Source organism: Leptonotus elevatus, chromosome 15, assembly GCF_054856555.1.
Source record: "Leptonotus elevatus isolate MCC_2025b chromosome 15, RoL_Lele_1.0, whole genome shotgun sequence".
Classification (NCBI taxonomy): Eukaryota; Metazoa; Chordata; class Actinopteri; order Syngnathiformes; family Syngnathidae; genus Leptonotus; species Leptonotus elevatus.
In genome coordinates, this window is record NC_141253.1 from 14,042,596 (window position 1) to 14,060,536 (window position 17,941).

At 42.7% G+C, this 17,941-nt stretch overlaps 2 protein-coding genes across 2 annotated transcripts; both read right to left on the reverse strand.

The window, feature by feature from the left end:
• Nucleotides 1-149: 149 nt before the first annotated feature.
• Nucleotides 150-13,528, reverse strand: LOC147162046 (uncharacterized). Its single transcript, XM_086096846.1, has 46 exons — nucleotides 13,355-13,528; nucleotides 13,174-13,280; nucleotides 12,575-12,693; nucleotides 12,373-12,508; nucleotides 12,106-12,188; nucleotides 11,770-11,889; nucleotides 11,593-11,694; nucleotides 11,371-11,529; nucleotides 11,153-11,235; nucleotides 10,736-10,880; nucleotides 10,615-10,659; nucleotides 10,368-10,535; nucleotides 10,106-10,225; nucleotides 9,908-10,018; nucleotides 9,806-9,838; nucleotides 9,605-9,739; nucleotides 9,350-9,496; nucleotides 8,771-8,905; nucleotides 8,527-8,684; nucleotides 8,301-8,445; nucleotides 8,177-8,225; nucleotides 8,039-8,105; nucleotides 7,837-7,970; nucleotides 7,225-7,268; nucleotides 6,974-7,147; nucleotides 6,704-6,858; nucleotides 6,501-6,614; nucleotides 6,301-6,416; nucleotides 5,947-6,101; nucleotides 5,664-5,869; nucleotides 5,364-5,541; nucleotides 5,070-5,294; nucleotides 4,820-4,989; nucleotides 4,652-4,722; nucleotides 4,468-4,568; nucleotides 4,272-4,391; nucleotides 4,053-4,190; nucleotides 3,823-3,977; nucleotides 3,652-3,751; nucleotides 3,303-3,538; nucleotides 3,005-3,188; nucleotides 2,677-2,925; nucleotides 2,082-2,264; nucleotides 1,932-1,991; nucleotides 369-520; nucleotides 150-292 (listed from the first exon to the last, which is right to left on the reverse strand). Exons 1-46 carry the CDS (start codon nucleotides 13,511-13,513, stop codon nucleotides 257-259), a joined length of 5,982 nt encoding a protein of 1,993 aa, XP_085952972.1. The 5' UTR covers nucleotides 13,514-13,528; the 3' UTR covers nucleotides 150-256.
• Nucleotides 13,529-14,912: 1,384 nt separating this feature from the next.
• On the reverse strand, nucleotides 14,913-17,636 carry LOC147162047 (C-type lectin domain family 10 member A-like). Its single transcript, XM_086097312.1, has 4 exons — nucleotides 17,465-17,636; nucleotides 16,302-16,447; nucleotides 16,009-16,079; nucleotides 14,913-15,108 (listed from the first exon to the last, which is right to left on the reverse strand). The coding sequence occupies exons 1-4, from the start codon at nucleotides 17,634-17,636 to the stop codon at nucleotides 14,913-14,915; spliced, it is 585 nt and encodes a 194-aa protein (XP_085953438.1).
• Between the last annotated feature and the right edge of the window lie 305 nt (nucleotides 17,637-17,941).

Sequence of the window (17,941 nt, forward strand, 5' to 3'; positions counted from 1 at the left end):
TTTCCCCCCAACACAAATTAATACAGTTCGTTTAGGTGTTATGTACAGTCGATTAGCAACAATAGGATCATGGGTTACAAGTCTAATTGTACAGTGACAGCTGCGGTTGTTGCTTGTTCTTTGCCATCATCTAGTATTCTATTTTAGCTCTCCCGACACAACATGGAAAACTAAGGTGATGCACTCGCAAGTCAAGGTCCTGCTGTTTTCTAGATTACAAAAAAGTGTGAGATGGATAGTTGTCACACTGTCAAAGTTACGTGTCCATAAAGTTGGGGTTGCTGAATGCAGGCTGCAACAGAAAAGGGAAATATTAGTGTTTCTTCATCTAACAAAAAAAAATCAGTTTTCGGGAATAGATAACTCACAATGTCGATGTTAGTGGTGGTCCGCGTTGGGAAGCTAAGCCTCAGGCTGTTCAACTTGTAGCCTCGCACGCTGAACACGTAGAAGAGCAGTCCGGCTATCAGGCTGACAAGGACTACGGTTGCAGCGACGACGCCTACTATCATGCCTCTATCTACAAGATAAGCGGCAAAAATCCATGAGAATTTAAATAGTAGACACAATTTTATCATATGGCTCTTTTTTTGGGTCAGCGTAATTTGTTCCGTGACCAAGCTCGTATAACTCAATTTACTCCAGCTATCAAATGATTTTTCTTCATTGAAACAAATTGAAATGTCATGAATCTGTTTTCTTGTATATTAAAGAAAGAAAAACAGCACTGTATTGCATAAAACATAAAAGAATGTTAAAAAAAAAGGTTGGTTTTATAAAGTGTCAAAATTTGTGAGGCATTTGGATATAAAAATACAAACCCAAAATAGAATAGCACAGTATTTAAATTTTGACATTAACAGAAACATTTGTTTATCAAGCTTTCAATTATGCTTTCATCAATTCCACACTGTTCAACAACATGATACCCGGGAGGGGGAACAATATTTAATAAAAGGTCGAGTTCATTGTTGCTGGTAAATGTATTATTATTATTTTTTTAATTAAAGCATTTGGTCTTAACGTTGTATTTAATGCTATGAAAGCCACAATTGTAAAATCACCCACGTCTGACATTTTAACGGCATGTCTAATGTTTCCAACAAGCCAATCCATGTCAGTAAAGAATTTGACAAGTTATGATTAATTGTTTGGAGCCAAACAACAGTTGCCTCAATATATGTGATTGGAAGAGATCACAGGGGACTCTCAGTTCAAGATGGCGGCTATGTCTGAACATCCTCAACCAGCCCAGTCTTAAATCTAGTGGTTATGTATTACCTATGGCCTTTTTCTACGCATTGCACCATTGGAGTGCAGCACTGCCACAAACAGGAAGTGTGGCAAGGTACCATCAGCATATTAACCGACCAGGATTCTCTTTGGCTGCAATGCAACGTGGGATTCCAGTTAAGGTAAGCCGTTTTAAACCAAAAAGAGAAACCTTGCCGTTGTTAGAAATTGAAGTTTTGCACTGCTTCATTCCGACTGTTTGGAAATGCAGAGCATTGTTCGAATGTGCCGTTTGGTTGTTTCAGAGTTCCCCAATAAAGGAGTGCCGGAGCGCACTCCTGGTCCTCCAACTGAGGAAGCGGTGTGCCCAGAGCATCAGGCAGTACAGATGGAAACAAACTGCTGATTGGTTTGTAACATAGGCTGCACTCTGAAATTATTATGATGTCTTAGCACACACTCTGAGTGATGTTAGGGCATCAGAGTGAATTTCCGAACGCGTACGGTAATTGTTTTTTCCATCAGTGAGAAAAAAGTTAAATATGAGAGATAATACCATACATTGTAATATCCATATTGTATCCTATAAGTTTTTTTAAATGTAGATTTTTTTTTTTAGTGGGAATCCCCATTATTTGTGCCAGTGCGCTTTCTAAAATACACCCACAGGAAGTAAGGTAAGCCAGTGTCACACTCACTGTCAACATTTGGACCATCTGTGGGGAAAATGGGGTTTCCGCCATCATCGGTTGTGTAGTCTAATGGCAAAAAGACAACAAAGACCAGTTTACGTGTTTGTCAGGAAGAACTTACCGGTAATTATACTTTTGACCTGTCTGAATGCTTACATTGTCTGTGCCGGCATACAAAGCCTCTTTTCTGCAGGCAGTTGTTGTCATTCCAATGTCCATCGGGGTACATCTCCACGCAGTTCTCCTCTGCCATTTGGCCTGGGTGAAAAGCTTCATTGGGCTCACCGGGAGCCCAGTTGAGGAAGCCCAGAGGCGTCTTGTCCGTCCAGCCCCAACCGACTGGAAACGTACAAGAAAAAATAACTTTTAACTTTTCATGCGTTTATGCCAGCATGTTTTGACTGCATAAAATTCATGCCAGTGCTAGATAACTATCTCTTAAACATCCACATTTTAGTATGAGCACTATGTACATAAGTTAATGCGGGAACACATTTTGTTGGCAGAATAGTTTTTTTTTGTTGTGCCAAGTTATCAGGGTTGTATAAGGTGACAGTAAAAAAACTAACAAAAAATTTGCATTTCAGAGACAAATTTTACTTGAATCGGTCCTTTCGCTTTTACAGGAACCTTTTTTTAAAGCAACTATCTGTACTTCTACTTAAGTACAGAGTGTAAACGCTTTGCCACTTTTGAAAATAAGTATGCATTCGAGCTACTCGAGACACAAATGGCAACTCGGTTGGCTCACAATTGCGGTCCCTGGTGAGGCCGATCCAGAGGTTGTGATATTTGGTGTGGTTGAGATTCTTGATAAACTCCAACTCCGCCCGGCTGTGGAAGGACGCAAGCTCGGCCTTAGCTTCTTGGCAGTAATGTCTCGAGTTGGGCCAGGTGAAGCCTTTCTTCTCGTTGTAAACCCAGTAACAGTAGCGACCGTATGGAATCCAGAATGGGAAGCACTTCCCGTCACCGGGGGCGGGAGTCACAGGTAGTTTTTCTGCGGAATATTGAGATGATTTGGTGAAACTTGATGGCTCTATGCAAAGATTCCTGATTGGAGGCAAAAGGGTCAATACCAGAGGAGATCTTGCAGATGTAGGGTTTGGCTTGGTCGCACTTGGTGTCATTCCAGGTGCCGTGAAACAATGGCGAGCCGCGCATGCTGACACAACCCTCGTCCTTGAGGTTGTCGGGTTCTCCAGGACCCCACTGAGTGAAGAATACTGGCCAGCCATCAGTCCAGGCGAAGGAGCCATCGTTCTGCAGGATAAGATCACATGAGGCAGGAGTTTTATGGGAAAACAGTTCTTGTGATCAATGAACTCTTGTGTGCTACTTTTGACTGCCTATTTGTGGTTCAAAGTGAAGCATCACCTTGAGCTTCAGTCCGATCCAGGCATCAGCTCTTCCCTGCAAGATCACCCCGGCGACAAAGGCCTGGTCGTAGCTCGTGTCGATGCTAACCAAGTTGGCACCCTGCTGCTCGCAAACCTTCTGAGCTCCATCCCAGGTCGCTAGCTCCTCCACTAGCTTGTAGCAGTTCAGGTACCAGGATATGTAGCCGGCAGGACAGGGGCTACTTGTTGGTGGGGGTGGTGCAATATTGCTTGCTAAGGTAGAAGCCGAAGAACAGAGAGTGAGTTTGATGTCTCCTACCGGTCAGCAAAATGTTTAAGCTGTCCAAATACACTTAAGTGACCCTGTGCTTGGGACTACTACTGACATTTCTTCCTGAAGCAGACAAAACTCTGCTCTTTATGACAAGCATCGTCGTTCCACTTGCCGCTCTCGAGTACGCTGTGAGTCACGGCCACGCAGTGTTCCTGGTGACAAAAGCAGAATTTTGTGAGTCCAAAGTGTCGCTATGATGACAGTCTGAGTGGTGCATTCTTACCGTTCCCCCTGCGTTGTTGGGTTCTTTGCCGTTCCAGTTGGTGTAGAGGACTGGGCTCACACCGTCGCTCCAGGCATACTGATTCTCCACCAGGATGTCAGACAGGCCAATCCACGTCGGAAGCTCCATGTCTTTCAGGTAACTGGACACAAAGTCTAAGAAGAGATGGGGATTTTTTTATTTTAGCATGGAGCCACCATAGTAAAATTCTCAGTAATTCCCCTGCTGACCATTTTCATACTGGTTGTCGATAACGGCCAGCTCTCCTCCTTGGTCTTTGCACCAACTCCGTGCGTACGTCCAGTTGGCTTTAATTTCAGTTTTCTTTCCCTTGAATAGGAAACACTTATCTTTGAAACGCAGCCATCCTAAATAGAGGGAAGATAAGAGACTATTAAGCATTCACTTCTTTAAAACAGCCCATCCAGAACAAAGCTACGAAACATTACCGGCAGGGCAGTGTCCCTCCCAGGGTTGAGTTGGGGGAGGAGGAGTGTGGTCAGTTCCGGGAAACTTCTTGCAGACGTAACCAGCTACGGCTCGACCGCAATTTACGTCGTTCCAACCACCTTGAGCATGCCAGGGTTTAGAAACATCAGCTGTAGGATACGTCTGCCAACATTCCGACAAGAGGAACTCCAGTACCTTGATGTCTGTTCATCTGAACACATTGTTCCTCCCCGTTGGCGTTGTTGGGCTCGCCTGGACTCCAGTGAGTGTACGAGACAGGGGAATTGTCTTGCCACCTGCATGAATTAACAATAAAGAACTTGGAACTCTTGAATCCATCAAGTGACACATTTTATGTCGACACTAAAAGATGACACACATATATTGTCCACCAGTGATCCCCAACATCCTCAGTCCAATCCAAGCAGCAGAAACCTGACCCGTTCCCACCTGGAGGAGGGTCGAAACAAATCACACAGGATCAGCCATTTCACCTTGGAGATAAAAATGTACATTGTCCTTTAAAGAGCTGAGGAGAAAGTCCTACCATGCTGTTGACATACGCCTGTTCCTCCTGATTGAGGATGGAGACGAGCCTGGCTTTCTCAGCCCAACAGCGGTGCTTAGCCGTGTGGGCGTCCACGATGTCCGTGTCATTGTAGTAGTAGCACATGTTGTTGTTCTTCCTCCAGCCCGGGTTGTTGCCACAATCGGGAGCTGCACAAGGACACATGAGGAGACTGTAAAAAAAAAAAGTGTCCAAAAGCAAAGTTAAATAAGCAGGGGGTTTCGTTTACCTGGTACTGGCGGTGGGGGCACCGGAGGAAGGATGGGGTTCTGTCCTTTGGCAATCATGCATATCCAGTCTTGGTGGGCATCGCAGTTGAGATCATTCCACCAGGAGTAGGTTCCGTTGGTGCTGCTAACCATCTCCACGCACTCCTCACGACTCTCGTGGTTGTTTGGCTCACCCGGACCCCAGTTGGTATGCGAGAGTGGTGAACCATCACTCCAGGAATAGCCTAAGATTAGTTACGTAGAAGTCTTTCTTTGGATCATGGTTTCCTGAGACCTCCACCTTGTGTACGCACCTCCTTCTGTGGGGTTGTTCCTGAGGCCAATCCACTTGCTGCTTTCTTTGCTGTAGAGGGACAGGAACTCCTCCTCCTCCTGACTGTGGATACTGACCAGATTGGCACCTCTTGCCACACAGTCTTCATGTGCAGCTCCCCAGCTCTTCTTCAGGGACCAGTCCACATTGTGAAAGAACTGCAAGACATCAAATCCCTATCAGACAAATGCTCATGGGACATAACTTGTAATCAACTGATTAATCAACCAAAGTGCGAGGGGACTAATTTAAATTTTTGTGTAGGGTATGAAAACCATACCCTGTAACAATTCCTGAAATTAGGCGTAGAGGTCCAGCTCTTAACACAGTCCTGTGTAGGAGGAGAGGTTGGGGCTTGGGTGGGCGGGGTGATGTCTGAACGAAGTTTCTCACAGATAAAGGCAAATTTCTCTGAGCACTGCTTGTCATCCCAGAAGCCGCCGACTTGACCGGTCGTCATGGCCACGCAAGTGCCATCCCCGTTATCTGATGACATTCGACCATGGATATCAACTGATGTCATGTTACTTCGTGTATACTTCATTGGAGGATACATTTTGTACCTGGCTGGTTTCTGTCCCAGTAAGTGAAAGTGAGTGGATAGCCGTTGTCCCAGATATATTGTACCCCTCCGCCAGTACCCCCTTTAGCTCGCAGACCAATCCACCACAAACCTGTTTTTCCTGACAGCACCACTGTAAAATGTGCTTGCTCGTATCTGCAATGAAATTGTTTGAAGAAAGTAATTCTCTAAATTTGAGTTTCCAAAATAACTGATGCGTTACTTTTCCACACCCATCCATGGTGTTGGCAAAACACATTGGAGTTTACTGATTGGTCGATGGAGAATTGAATAGAAACTTCTTCCAACTTAAATTGTGAGAATCTGATCTCTAACCATTTTTTGTTGCACTCACATATCTCCAATATGCAGCAAAAATCCATCCTGCTCTTTACAGAAAGCCTTAGCGTCCAACCAGCTTCGGCCCATCTCCTCCATCCAGTAGCAACCGTACCCGTACGTCTCCCAGCCCTGACACATAACACCCAGGTGATGTACTACTTTGTTACAGTACAGTATTCAGTAAAAAGAGTAGTGGATGTTTGCCTGTCCTACCTGCGGGCAGCCGGCCACAGTGGGTTTCACTGAGGGAAGCTGGTAATGCGCCTTGGGCATTTTACACATGAAGCTGTTGAGTTCCGTGCAGGACACATCCTTCCATCTGCCTGTCTGAAAGAAAAATGTAGTTCATTTCAACAGATTAACTTCAGGTGGTGTTAATATAATGGCGGTTGAGTGCATCATTGCTGTCATCACACCTGGTATGACATCTCCACACAATCCTCATTGAAACCGTCATGGTTGTTGGGTTCTCCTGGGGCCCAATAGGTGAAGGTCACAATGTGGTGGTCTGACCATACGAACATGCCAGAAACTACTAGGTCGTTCAGTCCTGTCCACATGTCACTAGTGGCTGCAGAGGACCAACAGGAACAAATCTCTCATTTCACTTCTCAGATATTCCTTTTTTTTTTTTCTTTTTTTTTTTTCTGACTGGGACCATTAGGCGTTTAAATGGTGTTGCTCACCAAGGTACAGGTAACTTTCCAGCCAGCTCTGCTCCGTCATGGAGCGAATGGACACAAGTTCAGCACCGAGACTCCTACAGGTGTCTTGAGCATCGGCCCATGTCTTTTTGTCCTCGAACGGTTTGTAACAGAACTCTCCAAATTCGTACCAGTCGGGTCCTGAACATCTCAGTTCTGAAGGGCAGCCCCCATGTGAGTGTAGCAGTCTTGAACAGTGATTTTTGCAACATGAAAAAATGGAGTACACTTACCTCCATCAGCAAAAGTATAAGACAAAGGATATTCGCCGTCAAATCTGCAGATATTAAAGCAATAATTAGCTCCGCCTCTTATTTGTACTCAGCATTATCCTAGCCCAGGGGTCAGCACTGCCTTTTCTAAAAATTTATTTTCTGACTTTTTTGGCTATTCAAATGACATTTTATGGTAATTCTCTACCTTTCTTCTTTTGTTTTGGGACATGTTATGGTTATTTTTGAACATTTTCTTTTCTGCCTTTTTTAAACGAAATTTTCTGATTATTTTTTTGTGCGGCAATTTTGTGTACAATATATGGTAATTTTTCTGCTTTTCCTCTTCCTTTTTTATTGTCACTTTTTCATCTACCTTTCATCTCTTTCTGGCAATTTACAAATTTGGATTATTTTTAATATTAAATTATTATTTTTTCTTTTTTTTATCTAAATCATTAATTTAAGTACTTTTTAATCTAAAAATTACAAATATGTAACATATATATATATTTCTACTTCTTTAAAAAAAAAATTTTTTTAAGAGATCCACAGGGAGCCACAGGAGTGGAACTAAAGAGCCACAAGTGGCTCCAGAGCCCCAGATTGCAGACCCCTGTCATAGCCACTCACTGTCTCGAGGTAATCCCATTCCTGGTGGAGCCAGCATAGAAGTTTTGTCCTGGAGCTTTTAGTAAAGTACAATCTCCTCCAACTTCATTCAGAATGATGCCAGTGTGGATAGCGGCTGCACAGATGTTTGAGTCCTGTCCCAAGCGCACCAGAAAGTTTTGGTCAAAGATAAACTTAACTGGCAATTATTACAGTCACAGACCCCTCGGTAGACTGATGTTCCATAGACACTGTAGCTGGATTTGCCGCAACCTGCTGGACAGTGGACCCTGAAAATGACATTGGTTGTGTCAGTGAAGGATGGGGGATATGACCACTGAAAACATCAAGTCTGACTCACGTCATTTTATCGTTGTTGAAGTTAGGCTTTCTGGCACAGGTGATCGCATCTATTGGATGCAAGTTTTACATCAGTGCAAGTTTTTATTCTCACAGTACTGATAGCGGAGGAGTGTCCTACTTACAGTTAGGCGTGCATCCTAAGACCTCAAAGCGAAGGCCGACTTGACCACTGTACTCCAGAGGCAGAATACGGATGTATTGAGCAGAAACAGGCGTGCCTAGCAGCTGAGTATCAGCAGTGTTTCTGTCTGTTGAGCCAGGCAAAAACTAGAAATGGAACAACTCAGTTTGCATTTCATGACTACTGGATGACAGGGTTGGAGTAATAATAATTGGTCTTCCGCTCACCTGTCCATCAGCTGTGTAGTCAGTCCAGGACCTCCCGTCAATACTATGTTGCATCTTAAACTTGGTAACCCAGTGGTCACTGTTCGGACACCCTTGTAGCACGATCCCTGTCACCTTTCTTTTCTGGTCAAGGTTTACCTGGATCCAGCTGCCGGTAGCTGCATGAGAGTAACATCAGATTGGCCGTGATACCCAATTACCACTGTGTGCGTAAAAGACCGATTATTGTACACTTTGTACATACGATTTCCTGACGGCTTCCAACAGGAGTTTCCATTCAGACGGGCTTTGTTGGGGGTAAAGCTGCTCATGGAGGAGGAGGCTGAAAGCTGGGAGTCTGTGATGTTCTTGTCCTCGATACCCACGCCGTGAAGACACACTGAGAACAGCCAATAATCATTGTTGTCAGGCTACTCCTATTATTTCAAACGCATATTCAGCTTTCTGAATAAATATATATCAGAGACATAGGAAGGATAGTCAAAGCACTTAATGAATGTTTGACCTTCAGCCCCTAACTAACTTACTTTCATAGTTTCTGGGGATGAAGTAGTGATGGACAAATGAAACTTCATGAAGCACTTGTGATATTTTTGTGACTCCTCTAGGTGGCACTCTTAGTTTAAAGACGCATTGGAAATTTCATCAATTTCCATCCTTTATCTTTAAACCAAGAGCACTCTGTAGAGAAATAAAAAAATATTGCAAGTGCTTCATGAAGCATCATGAAGCTTCATTTTCCCATCACTAGGATTAAGTCGTCTTTTCCATTTTCTTTGGTGTTTCAAATGAACCAAGTATTTATTTAAATTGTGAAGCCCACCTTTCTGTTCACAGCTGTAGACTATCTCAAGGTATTTGGAGACAGCAGGGCAGGGGTCTGTCTCAGCGTGGGCGTAGGCAAAGCAGAAGGGACGGTTGTCGCACGCTTTTCTGTAGTAAGGAAGGATACCTCTCACTGTGCAGTTCCCTGCAAGTGATACCAGTTACGAAGATTTCCATGAGCACACTGAACACACGTGGATTAACATAAGATGTCTACGGATCAAAGGCAACAATTGTGGATTTTGGGGTTTACCGTTTGACCCTCCTAGATGTGGACAGACGTCACCATTCTTTCGTCCGTAGAAAGCCGACTGGATGTTAATGACGCTTTCTTGCGGGCAGTGAAGCACAGCGGATGATTCCTGGCAAACGATTGCCGTCATGAAGCCTGCGAGAGCATGACTGCGTTATTTTGTCGCACATCTTTTTAAGGCATAACCTAAAGGCGGCATACCGTCGTGAGGGGGTGGCGGTTCCGGTGTCTTTCCTGCAAAAGGAAACCCAAAGATTCAGATTGATGTCAACGCTACAGTAACAATTGTATCATCACTCTTACCTCTTCGCTTGCAGATGTACCCTCTCTTGTGCTCGCAGTTATCGTCATTCCAGTAGCCGTTGTTAATGATTATGGAAAGACAATCTTCACCAAAGTAGTCATCAGGATTACCTGTAAGGAGACGGTAACCTACAGAGGTCAGCACTGGAATTCTCATCCTTGTAACTTTTATAAGCATCACCAAGGTTTTAGATGCACCTGCACTCCAGCGTATGTATCTAAACGGGGACCCGTCACTCCACTGCCAGCCGCCTTCAGTGATGGAGTCATGGCCGCCCATCCACATGGAGATCCCGGTCGGGCTTACCTGGATCACACCTACATAGGATTAGAATGTGGGGAGGTTCCCGAAGTACCCGGAGAAAACCCACTCAAGTTAAGAGGAGAACATGCAAATTTGACACTAGAAGGTCAGAGATGAGATAAACGATACATGAACAAAAAAGTTTGGTTGTTGTACCTTGTATGAAGGCCTGTTCAAAGGGGTTAGTGATGCTGACTAAGTCTCCTCCCTGGTTGACGCAGTCTGCTCGTGCCTCAGCCCAGGTCCTTGTGGACAGGTCGTTGAACAGGTAGCAAAAGTCATTAAAGGGGTCCGCCATCCACGAGCCACATTTTTCATTCCAGCCTGCGAACGAATACGGCTCTTTACAAACATCTTGTACAAGTGTGTGAGAGGAATGTTCACTGTGGTGCGTGTCATCCACCTGGTCCGGATGTTGGCGGCTGGGGAGGAGGCCCTTGACCTTTGGCTGCAGGTGTGCGATGGGTATAAAATTTGAGTCCACATTAGAAGACATGCAAAGTAAGAGTTGATGAGTTTTGTACCTTTTTTGCAGATGAATTCGTTGGTGGCTGTACATAAGTCATCATTGAGTTTTCCTGCTTCTGAGTGGTTTGGCCCTCGTAGGTGAACGCAGTCCTCGTTGTTCTGCCAGTTGTCCGGCTGGTTTGGTCCCCACGGGAGGAGGTCCTGTGCATAATTTTTGCTTAAAATGACGTGTTTTTTCCTGGTATGACTTAATTTTTGTAACAATTCAACTATTTTCTCAACACAATATTTGTAGTATTACAACATTTTCATGGTAGATTTGATATTGCCTATTTTTTTGTAATATAATTGTTTTAGTATTATGATTTAATTATCTTAAAACTACAGCTTTATTCTTGCATTTCAAGTCCCCCCCCCTCTTTTATTTCCTGTAAAATTACATATTTTTTGAGACTACCATAAATAGCACTTACTGTAGCTGTTCCATCAGTATACACAAACTGATTTTCAATCTTGATGTCATTGAGTCCCACCCACGCTTGTCCTGGCATGTGCGCTTCAGAAAAGATGATAACATCAGATTTTGCAGAACAGAAGCCAAACTTAAATATATTTTTTTATATAAACATATTGTCGGATAATTCCTGACGCTGCCATTAATCCCCAAGTGGCAGTTAATCTCAGTGCTCACCAATCAAGAAGCTGAGCTCTTCCTGTGAGTGGAAGCTGACCAGGTGACCTTGTTGCATGACGCAGTAAGTCTCTGCGTCCTGCCATGTTTTCACCAGGTCCTCCTCGAAATGGTAGCAGAAATCACCATACAGCAAATAGCCAGGGTCGCAGTGGGAAGCTAAAGAGAAAAATTCATTACAAAACATTGAAGGTGGGGAAAAAATGCATCAGTGAGACTCACTTGGCGCTGGAGTTGGTTTGGGAGTTTGTCCTCCGGTCATCTCACAAATGTAACCATGCTTTTTGAAGCAGCTGCTTGTTTCCCATTTTCCTTCGTAATTTCCTTTTTGGGGTCAACAAGCACCTGTTGGTGTGATAGGATAGCTTACGTGTGTCATTGTAAGGATAAAACGCATACCTGTGAAGATCTGTCCACAGTCCCAGATGTTTGCAGTGTTTCTAGGCCAACCGGGTCCATAGTTTGTGTAGTTAACTTCTGTTTTGTCCACCCATTGGAATTTCCCATCCTGGTCCTTATCTGGGGCACCAATGATGTCAATGAATCGTATATACTGTACATTTGTACCCTCCGTAGTCGGTAATGTGGTCATTCGACCCCAGGACTGAAACTAGCCAGACTTGCTCGACTTTGAAAATCAACCAAAACCTACAATATTTGGGGTCTTAAGTTTGGAAGTGTTCACTATCCATCACCCAAAAAGTGGCTGGGTGGAAAAAAAAGCGAATAGCATACCCGATAAACCAATCCAGATGTCAGGAATATCCACTTGGTGAAAGTCGGGAAGTTTTCCATTGATGAAGAATTGTTCTTCTTTGCTGCAGTAAATGGAAGGGAAAAAATCAAAAGTTGTGCAGATTAAACAAAGACCCCAAAATTGCTTTGGTTAAAATATGGTAAAGTCAATAGGCCTGCCTAAGACTATTGCAAGTCCTCCACAAATATTATTGTATTTGTTGCATACTAAAAACACAATAGTTCCATTCTGAATCTAGAACATACTTGTTCATGACGAGCAGGTGAGCTCCTTCATTGGAGCATGTGCTGAAGGCCTCGTACCAGGTGGTCAGCAGGTCGGAGTTGCTGACTAGCCAATAGCAGCTTCCGGAGAAACTTTGCCATCCGGCAGGGCAGATGGCTGCAGTACAATTCTATGATTGCGCTTTTCTCATTTTAAATTACAGATAACGATGACGTTGCTTACTGTTCACCGGCCGTTTGCACATGTACGGACGCTCGTATCGGCACAGGTGCGACTTCCATTTGCCAAACTCATCGGACACATCTTTGATGATCGCCGCGCAGGAGCCCACTTCGCTGTTGCTGTCGGGACAAATCGTGTCAACACATTCTAACAATCAGTCTGAATTTGAACATTTTCCCTCTTTTGGAGGGGCGGTGTGACTCGGTGGTCGTCTCACAACTCAGAGGTTGCGGGTTCGATTATATGCCATTGTGACCACGTCGAAGTATCCTTGAGCAAGATACTGAACCCTTAATTGCTCCTTATGCTGTCATCATAAGGTAAATGAATAGTTGAATGTAAAACGTTTTGAGGGCATTGTAAGGTGGAAAAGCACTTTACAAATGAAGTACCGTTTGTCTCCTTTGGTCAATCAGCAAATGTCTGATTGGCAGATGTCTCTGGGTAAGACTGATTTTAGTTCACATAAATACATCCAATAATCGGGTTGAATCTGAGAATTTTTCTACGCTTTTGTTTAAAGTCAGCAAAAGGTTCCCACTTCCAATGGTGGTTACAGAAGATTGTAAACTGATGATGCAACAGGGTGACTTTCTTACATTGTGGGTTCATCCGGGGCCCAGTTGGTGTAGTTGACTGGCAGAGCGTCGGACCAGTTCATGTCTTTGCTTCCCTCCTCAAGATGGCACGAGATCTTATTGCATTTCTGCGGCAACCAATCCTGGTTCTCAATCCAATACCTTTTACACTTGTCACAGTTACAAACGGTTTTGACCTTACCAGATTGGAAAGTCCGATCCAGAGGTCAATCCGGAAAGGATCCAGCATCCCGGTCACGTACATCTCCTCCCGTGCGGAGGTGATGGAGACGAGGTCTCCGCCCTCCAAGACACAGTCGTGACGAGCCGCCGACCAGCTCTTGGCGGTTCCCAACTTCATCTTGTAGCAGTTGGTGCTGTACTGGTGCCACCCGTTGGTCAGATCACAATGTGGCACCGGATTGGCTTAGAACACATTTTGGGGCATTGTTGTGTTTGGTTGTATTTTTGTATAGGGTTAATTCCAATGTGAAAGTGGTGGTGGGTTAGTCCACAATGAAAGCCCAGCTACCAAATGCCTGGTCTGCCACTGCATTTTAGGGATTAGTAGGACAATGGTCCTTTGCACACGAGTGGTATAATCCGAGGCATGATGCCAACGTTTTTATTATTGCGCCTCAGAGGAGCATGGCAACAAGTTTGATCACTCGCCATGAAATTGTCATAACTAAGATATAGAAGGTCTAGCTTGACTGAAGTCCTCTCTTCACTGATTGGCTGAGAGGACTTGCATGGTTTTACTGCCCCATAATGATGTCCATTTGGACTTGTTAAAACTCATTCACTCCCAGCCATTTTCACTGAAGCAACACCCTTCGCTCCAAGCTGTTTTACTGGATTTTGACAGATTTTGCAAGTCCCACAGAATATTGTCTTCTATTGCTAAAAAAAACCAATAGTCTCTTCTTTCATCAGGAAAAGGGCTTGGTATCAATTCTAATTTCCTCAATCAATTTATTTTTGATTCACAACAGTTTAGTTTAATTTGATTTCTATTTTCCCAGATTTGATTCATTTCAATCCGATATTGATTAGTTATGGAACATCAATTAGTTTTAAATATCGAGGACGTGATAAAAATTCCACAAACATTAAATTTTGCAAAGGCATTAACCGTTTAAATTACTTAGTTTATGAACTCATTCACTCCAAGCCATTTTCACTGAAGCAATCCCGTTCGCTCCCGGCTGTTTGACTTATTTTGCAAGGCCCACAAAATATTCTGTTCTGTTGCTATAATAAAATGGAACTTGCCAAAAGAAAGATTAGAGTCTTCTTTCATCAGGCAAAAAAATGTATATTTGTATTTGTTTCCGTTTTGCAGCCATTACTATTCAAATATAGCTAAGTTTCATCATTATTCACAATCCTGTTGAAAACACTGGCAAAAAGAGCTTGTTGCAACATGGCCCTGGCTGATCTCTTTTTCTCTGCTGCCACCTGCTGGCCGTTTTTTGTAATAACGACCGTTGCTTTAAACCACATCTTCATGTCAGAAGCTGCATCAAAGCGCTCTGTTTACTCTTGCATACATAAAAAACATATTGATATGATTTTGGGAGCGAAGGACAAAGTATTAAAAAACTTATTCACATGTTTTGGGGTTTGAATGAGTTAAGATAGCATTTTTGGAATTAGAACCTTTCCTTAAAGTACTTCTGGGTCATCTCACTTGGCTAAGAAAGGTTCTAAGAATAACTTTAGCGAATCGGAGAGCCTGTTCTCTTTCTAGCAATAGCTTAGCATGGCAGCTGTATCGTAACGGGACGAAGACAACAAGGAAGTGTGGCCTCACAGTTGGCGCGCTTGCAGATGAATTTCCTCTCGACCTCGCAGTTCTCATCATTCCAGCGACCCGAGCTGCTGCCCACCACTTGACCACAGTCTTCACCTGGTTCATCGCCCCAGTTGTCAGGCTGACCTGGCATCCAGTACCTGGGGAAAAAACAACAACCAAATACTTCTTTTTTTCCCCCTTACTATATAACAGAAGTATGACAAAACCAAGCTCACATAATTATTTTTTCCCATTGAAATGAATTGTGCCAGGACCTCGAAAAACAATCCCAATTTTTTTTTAAATCTCTGTACCACTAATTCTCACTAGGGTCGTGGGTGTACTGAAGCCTATCCCAGTTAATTTAGAGTTGTGCTGGGGCATATACGTCCAGATTGGGATTATATGTCAAATCTGGATATTTTTTCTCGTAATGTATTAAAGGATCTTTGCGCGATTAATCTTTTATTTTATTTTTATTTTTTTTTACATGTGACTGCCACCTCTGGACCAAAGCGTAACTGCAACATCTGTGTCAGGCTCGTTCATGCTGCGCCTGCGAGTACGTGCACGAACTTAAAGTGACAGCCACAACGAAGACATGACTTCAAATGGGGCAAGAAAAACTCCGCCCCTCCCCTCACCAAAGAAACTGGAGTGTGAGGGTTCGCACACTCTACCATAAAGAGAAGATAAAAGCTGATAGGTGCAGTCAGAGTAAAACAGTCAGGACTCTTCGTACTCATCTGGGCACCGGTGGAGCATGCATGATGTAGAAAAAGCTTTAATATTACCTTTTTAAACACCTTTAAATATATTTTAAATCAGAATTTTTACCCCCCAAAAAACTGGGCATGGCAAGCTTGTGACTATATTAGCGGAAGTAATCATTTAGCCCAATAAAATCTACCTAGCAAAAAAAGGACCAGGAAGAAAAATCTGAGCAATTCCATTGGTCCTTTTCGCCGCATCTGTGAGTTGGCTAAGATTTTTAACTCTTCCTTATTAGTACATACGATATGTATTGTAAGAAAGGACTTCCGTCTGTCCACTCCCACACTCCCTCGATGATTCTGTCCGTCAGGCCGATCCAGAAGATCTCCGAGCCGATTTGAGTTCTCACCCACAACTACAAAAAAATCACGTGACAATTAGTGAAGAACAAATTACTTGGCGCCAGAAGTGGAAAAACTACTCACTCTCTGAACTTAAGAAAAAAAATTTTTTTTTTTACAGATAGGCCTATGCCAGATACATCCATCCAGATACCGTACAATGATATAAGAACAGTAACAAAATATATTTTATACGTTTATTTCACACTGCTTAGCAATTGTTTGTAGCGCCTCACCCTCTCGTGGATGTCCTGAATGCTCATCAGGTTGCTGTCCTGTGATAAACAGAAGGCGTTCGCCTCCCACCACGTCTTTGTGTCACTGGAGAAGTAATAACATTTGTGCTCGTTCTCCCGCCAGCCTGCCGGACACTGGCACTGCACTAGAAATACAACACAAACACGACGAACGTTGACTGAACTTAGAACTTGGAAAAATAGGAAGACTATTTATTAAAAGTAATTATATAACTTTGAACTTGATTTTGTGTGTGGGTGTTAAGGTTCTTGAGAACTGGAAGATCTTGGTTCACAAGAACCCTCTCCAACTTCCAAATAGATAATCGAACTTGTTGAAAATGTCAAAGTTATTACAATCACTTGTTGAAATTGTTACTCGTGTACAGTACAAAGGGAGGTTTAACGATTTTTGTTGAATTGTATAAATTGTAAAAGTCTCATGACTCGAAAGCCTCACGTTAAAAGTTGGATAATGGTTAACACCTTTTACACACCTGACTATTACATCACATGATGTTGATCATCATTCGCTAAAGACGTACCAGCATTTTGTGAATTAAGAAAAATAAAAACTGGCATCTGATTCTTTCAGAATGTTTCCCCCCCAAGAAAAAATAACACAACAATCGAGAATAAAATTTGACTTTATTTTAGACAATCACGTCAGCTTTCTATCTAAAAAATAAAATTACAAGAACATTTTTGAGAAAAGGAAAAACGTGTTTGAGAATTTCCCTATCACGAGTAAAATGTGGGCGAGAAAGGAAACCTCCAAATCATAATGTACCATCAAAAAAAAGATGTATCTTTTTAACAAACAAACCAATTATACATAAAAATATATAAAATTTGACTTATTTTTGCAACAAGAAAAAAGGATGTCATTTAAGCTTTTTTTTGTTGAAATAACCTAAAAATTATCTTTTTAATTTAAAATAGTGGGAAAAAAGGCAAACCATAAAATTATTATTATTATTTTTACTTCGGACACCCCAAAATGTAATTAAAAAATAATCTCGTTTTAGTATGCCATTATCATTTTCCTTTCGTAAAAACAAAACAACACTTTCTGTTCAATATAAGGGAAAACATTGGCATCGGAGAGTGATGTATTTTTAATCAAAGATGACGAACCCTAAACATCACAACAGAAAACTCACCACAAGTAAGAGTGGCAAAGCTGACGAGCAACAGCTCAAATGATCTTCTTGCTCTACTCTTCATCTTTGACTTGTTTTCGTTGCCGTCCTTTATGCTCACATTGGTCGCATACTGCAGCAGCTTCTTCTTCTTCTGAACTCGATGTGCAATTTGTCTGAGTTTATCAATCATCTCATCTTCTCACGCACAGAGTCCAAAGAGTGCAAAGCAGTAAAGCACGTGCCCGTACCAGCTTGTGATGAACTGCCAGAGTTGTTTTTTAAGTCTTAATTGTGCGGTCAACATACGACAAAGGTTGATACGTTATTTGTTCCACTTCATAAAGTTTGTATCAATAAACGTTTGTCACTTTTTAACTTTATTTCACCACATATACAACATAGTGAAGCAATGATGCATTGAAAAAAAAGAAGATAATTTTTGTGCCGCACTTTGGGCAAGGGGACTGGACTGGTCGCCAGATGGTCGCTGGACAC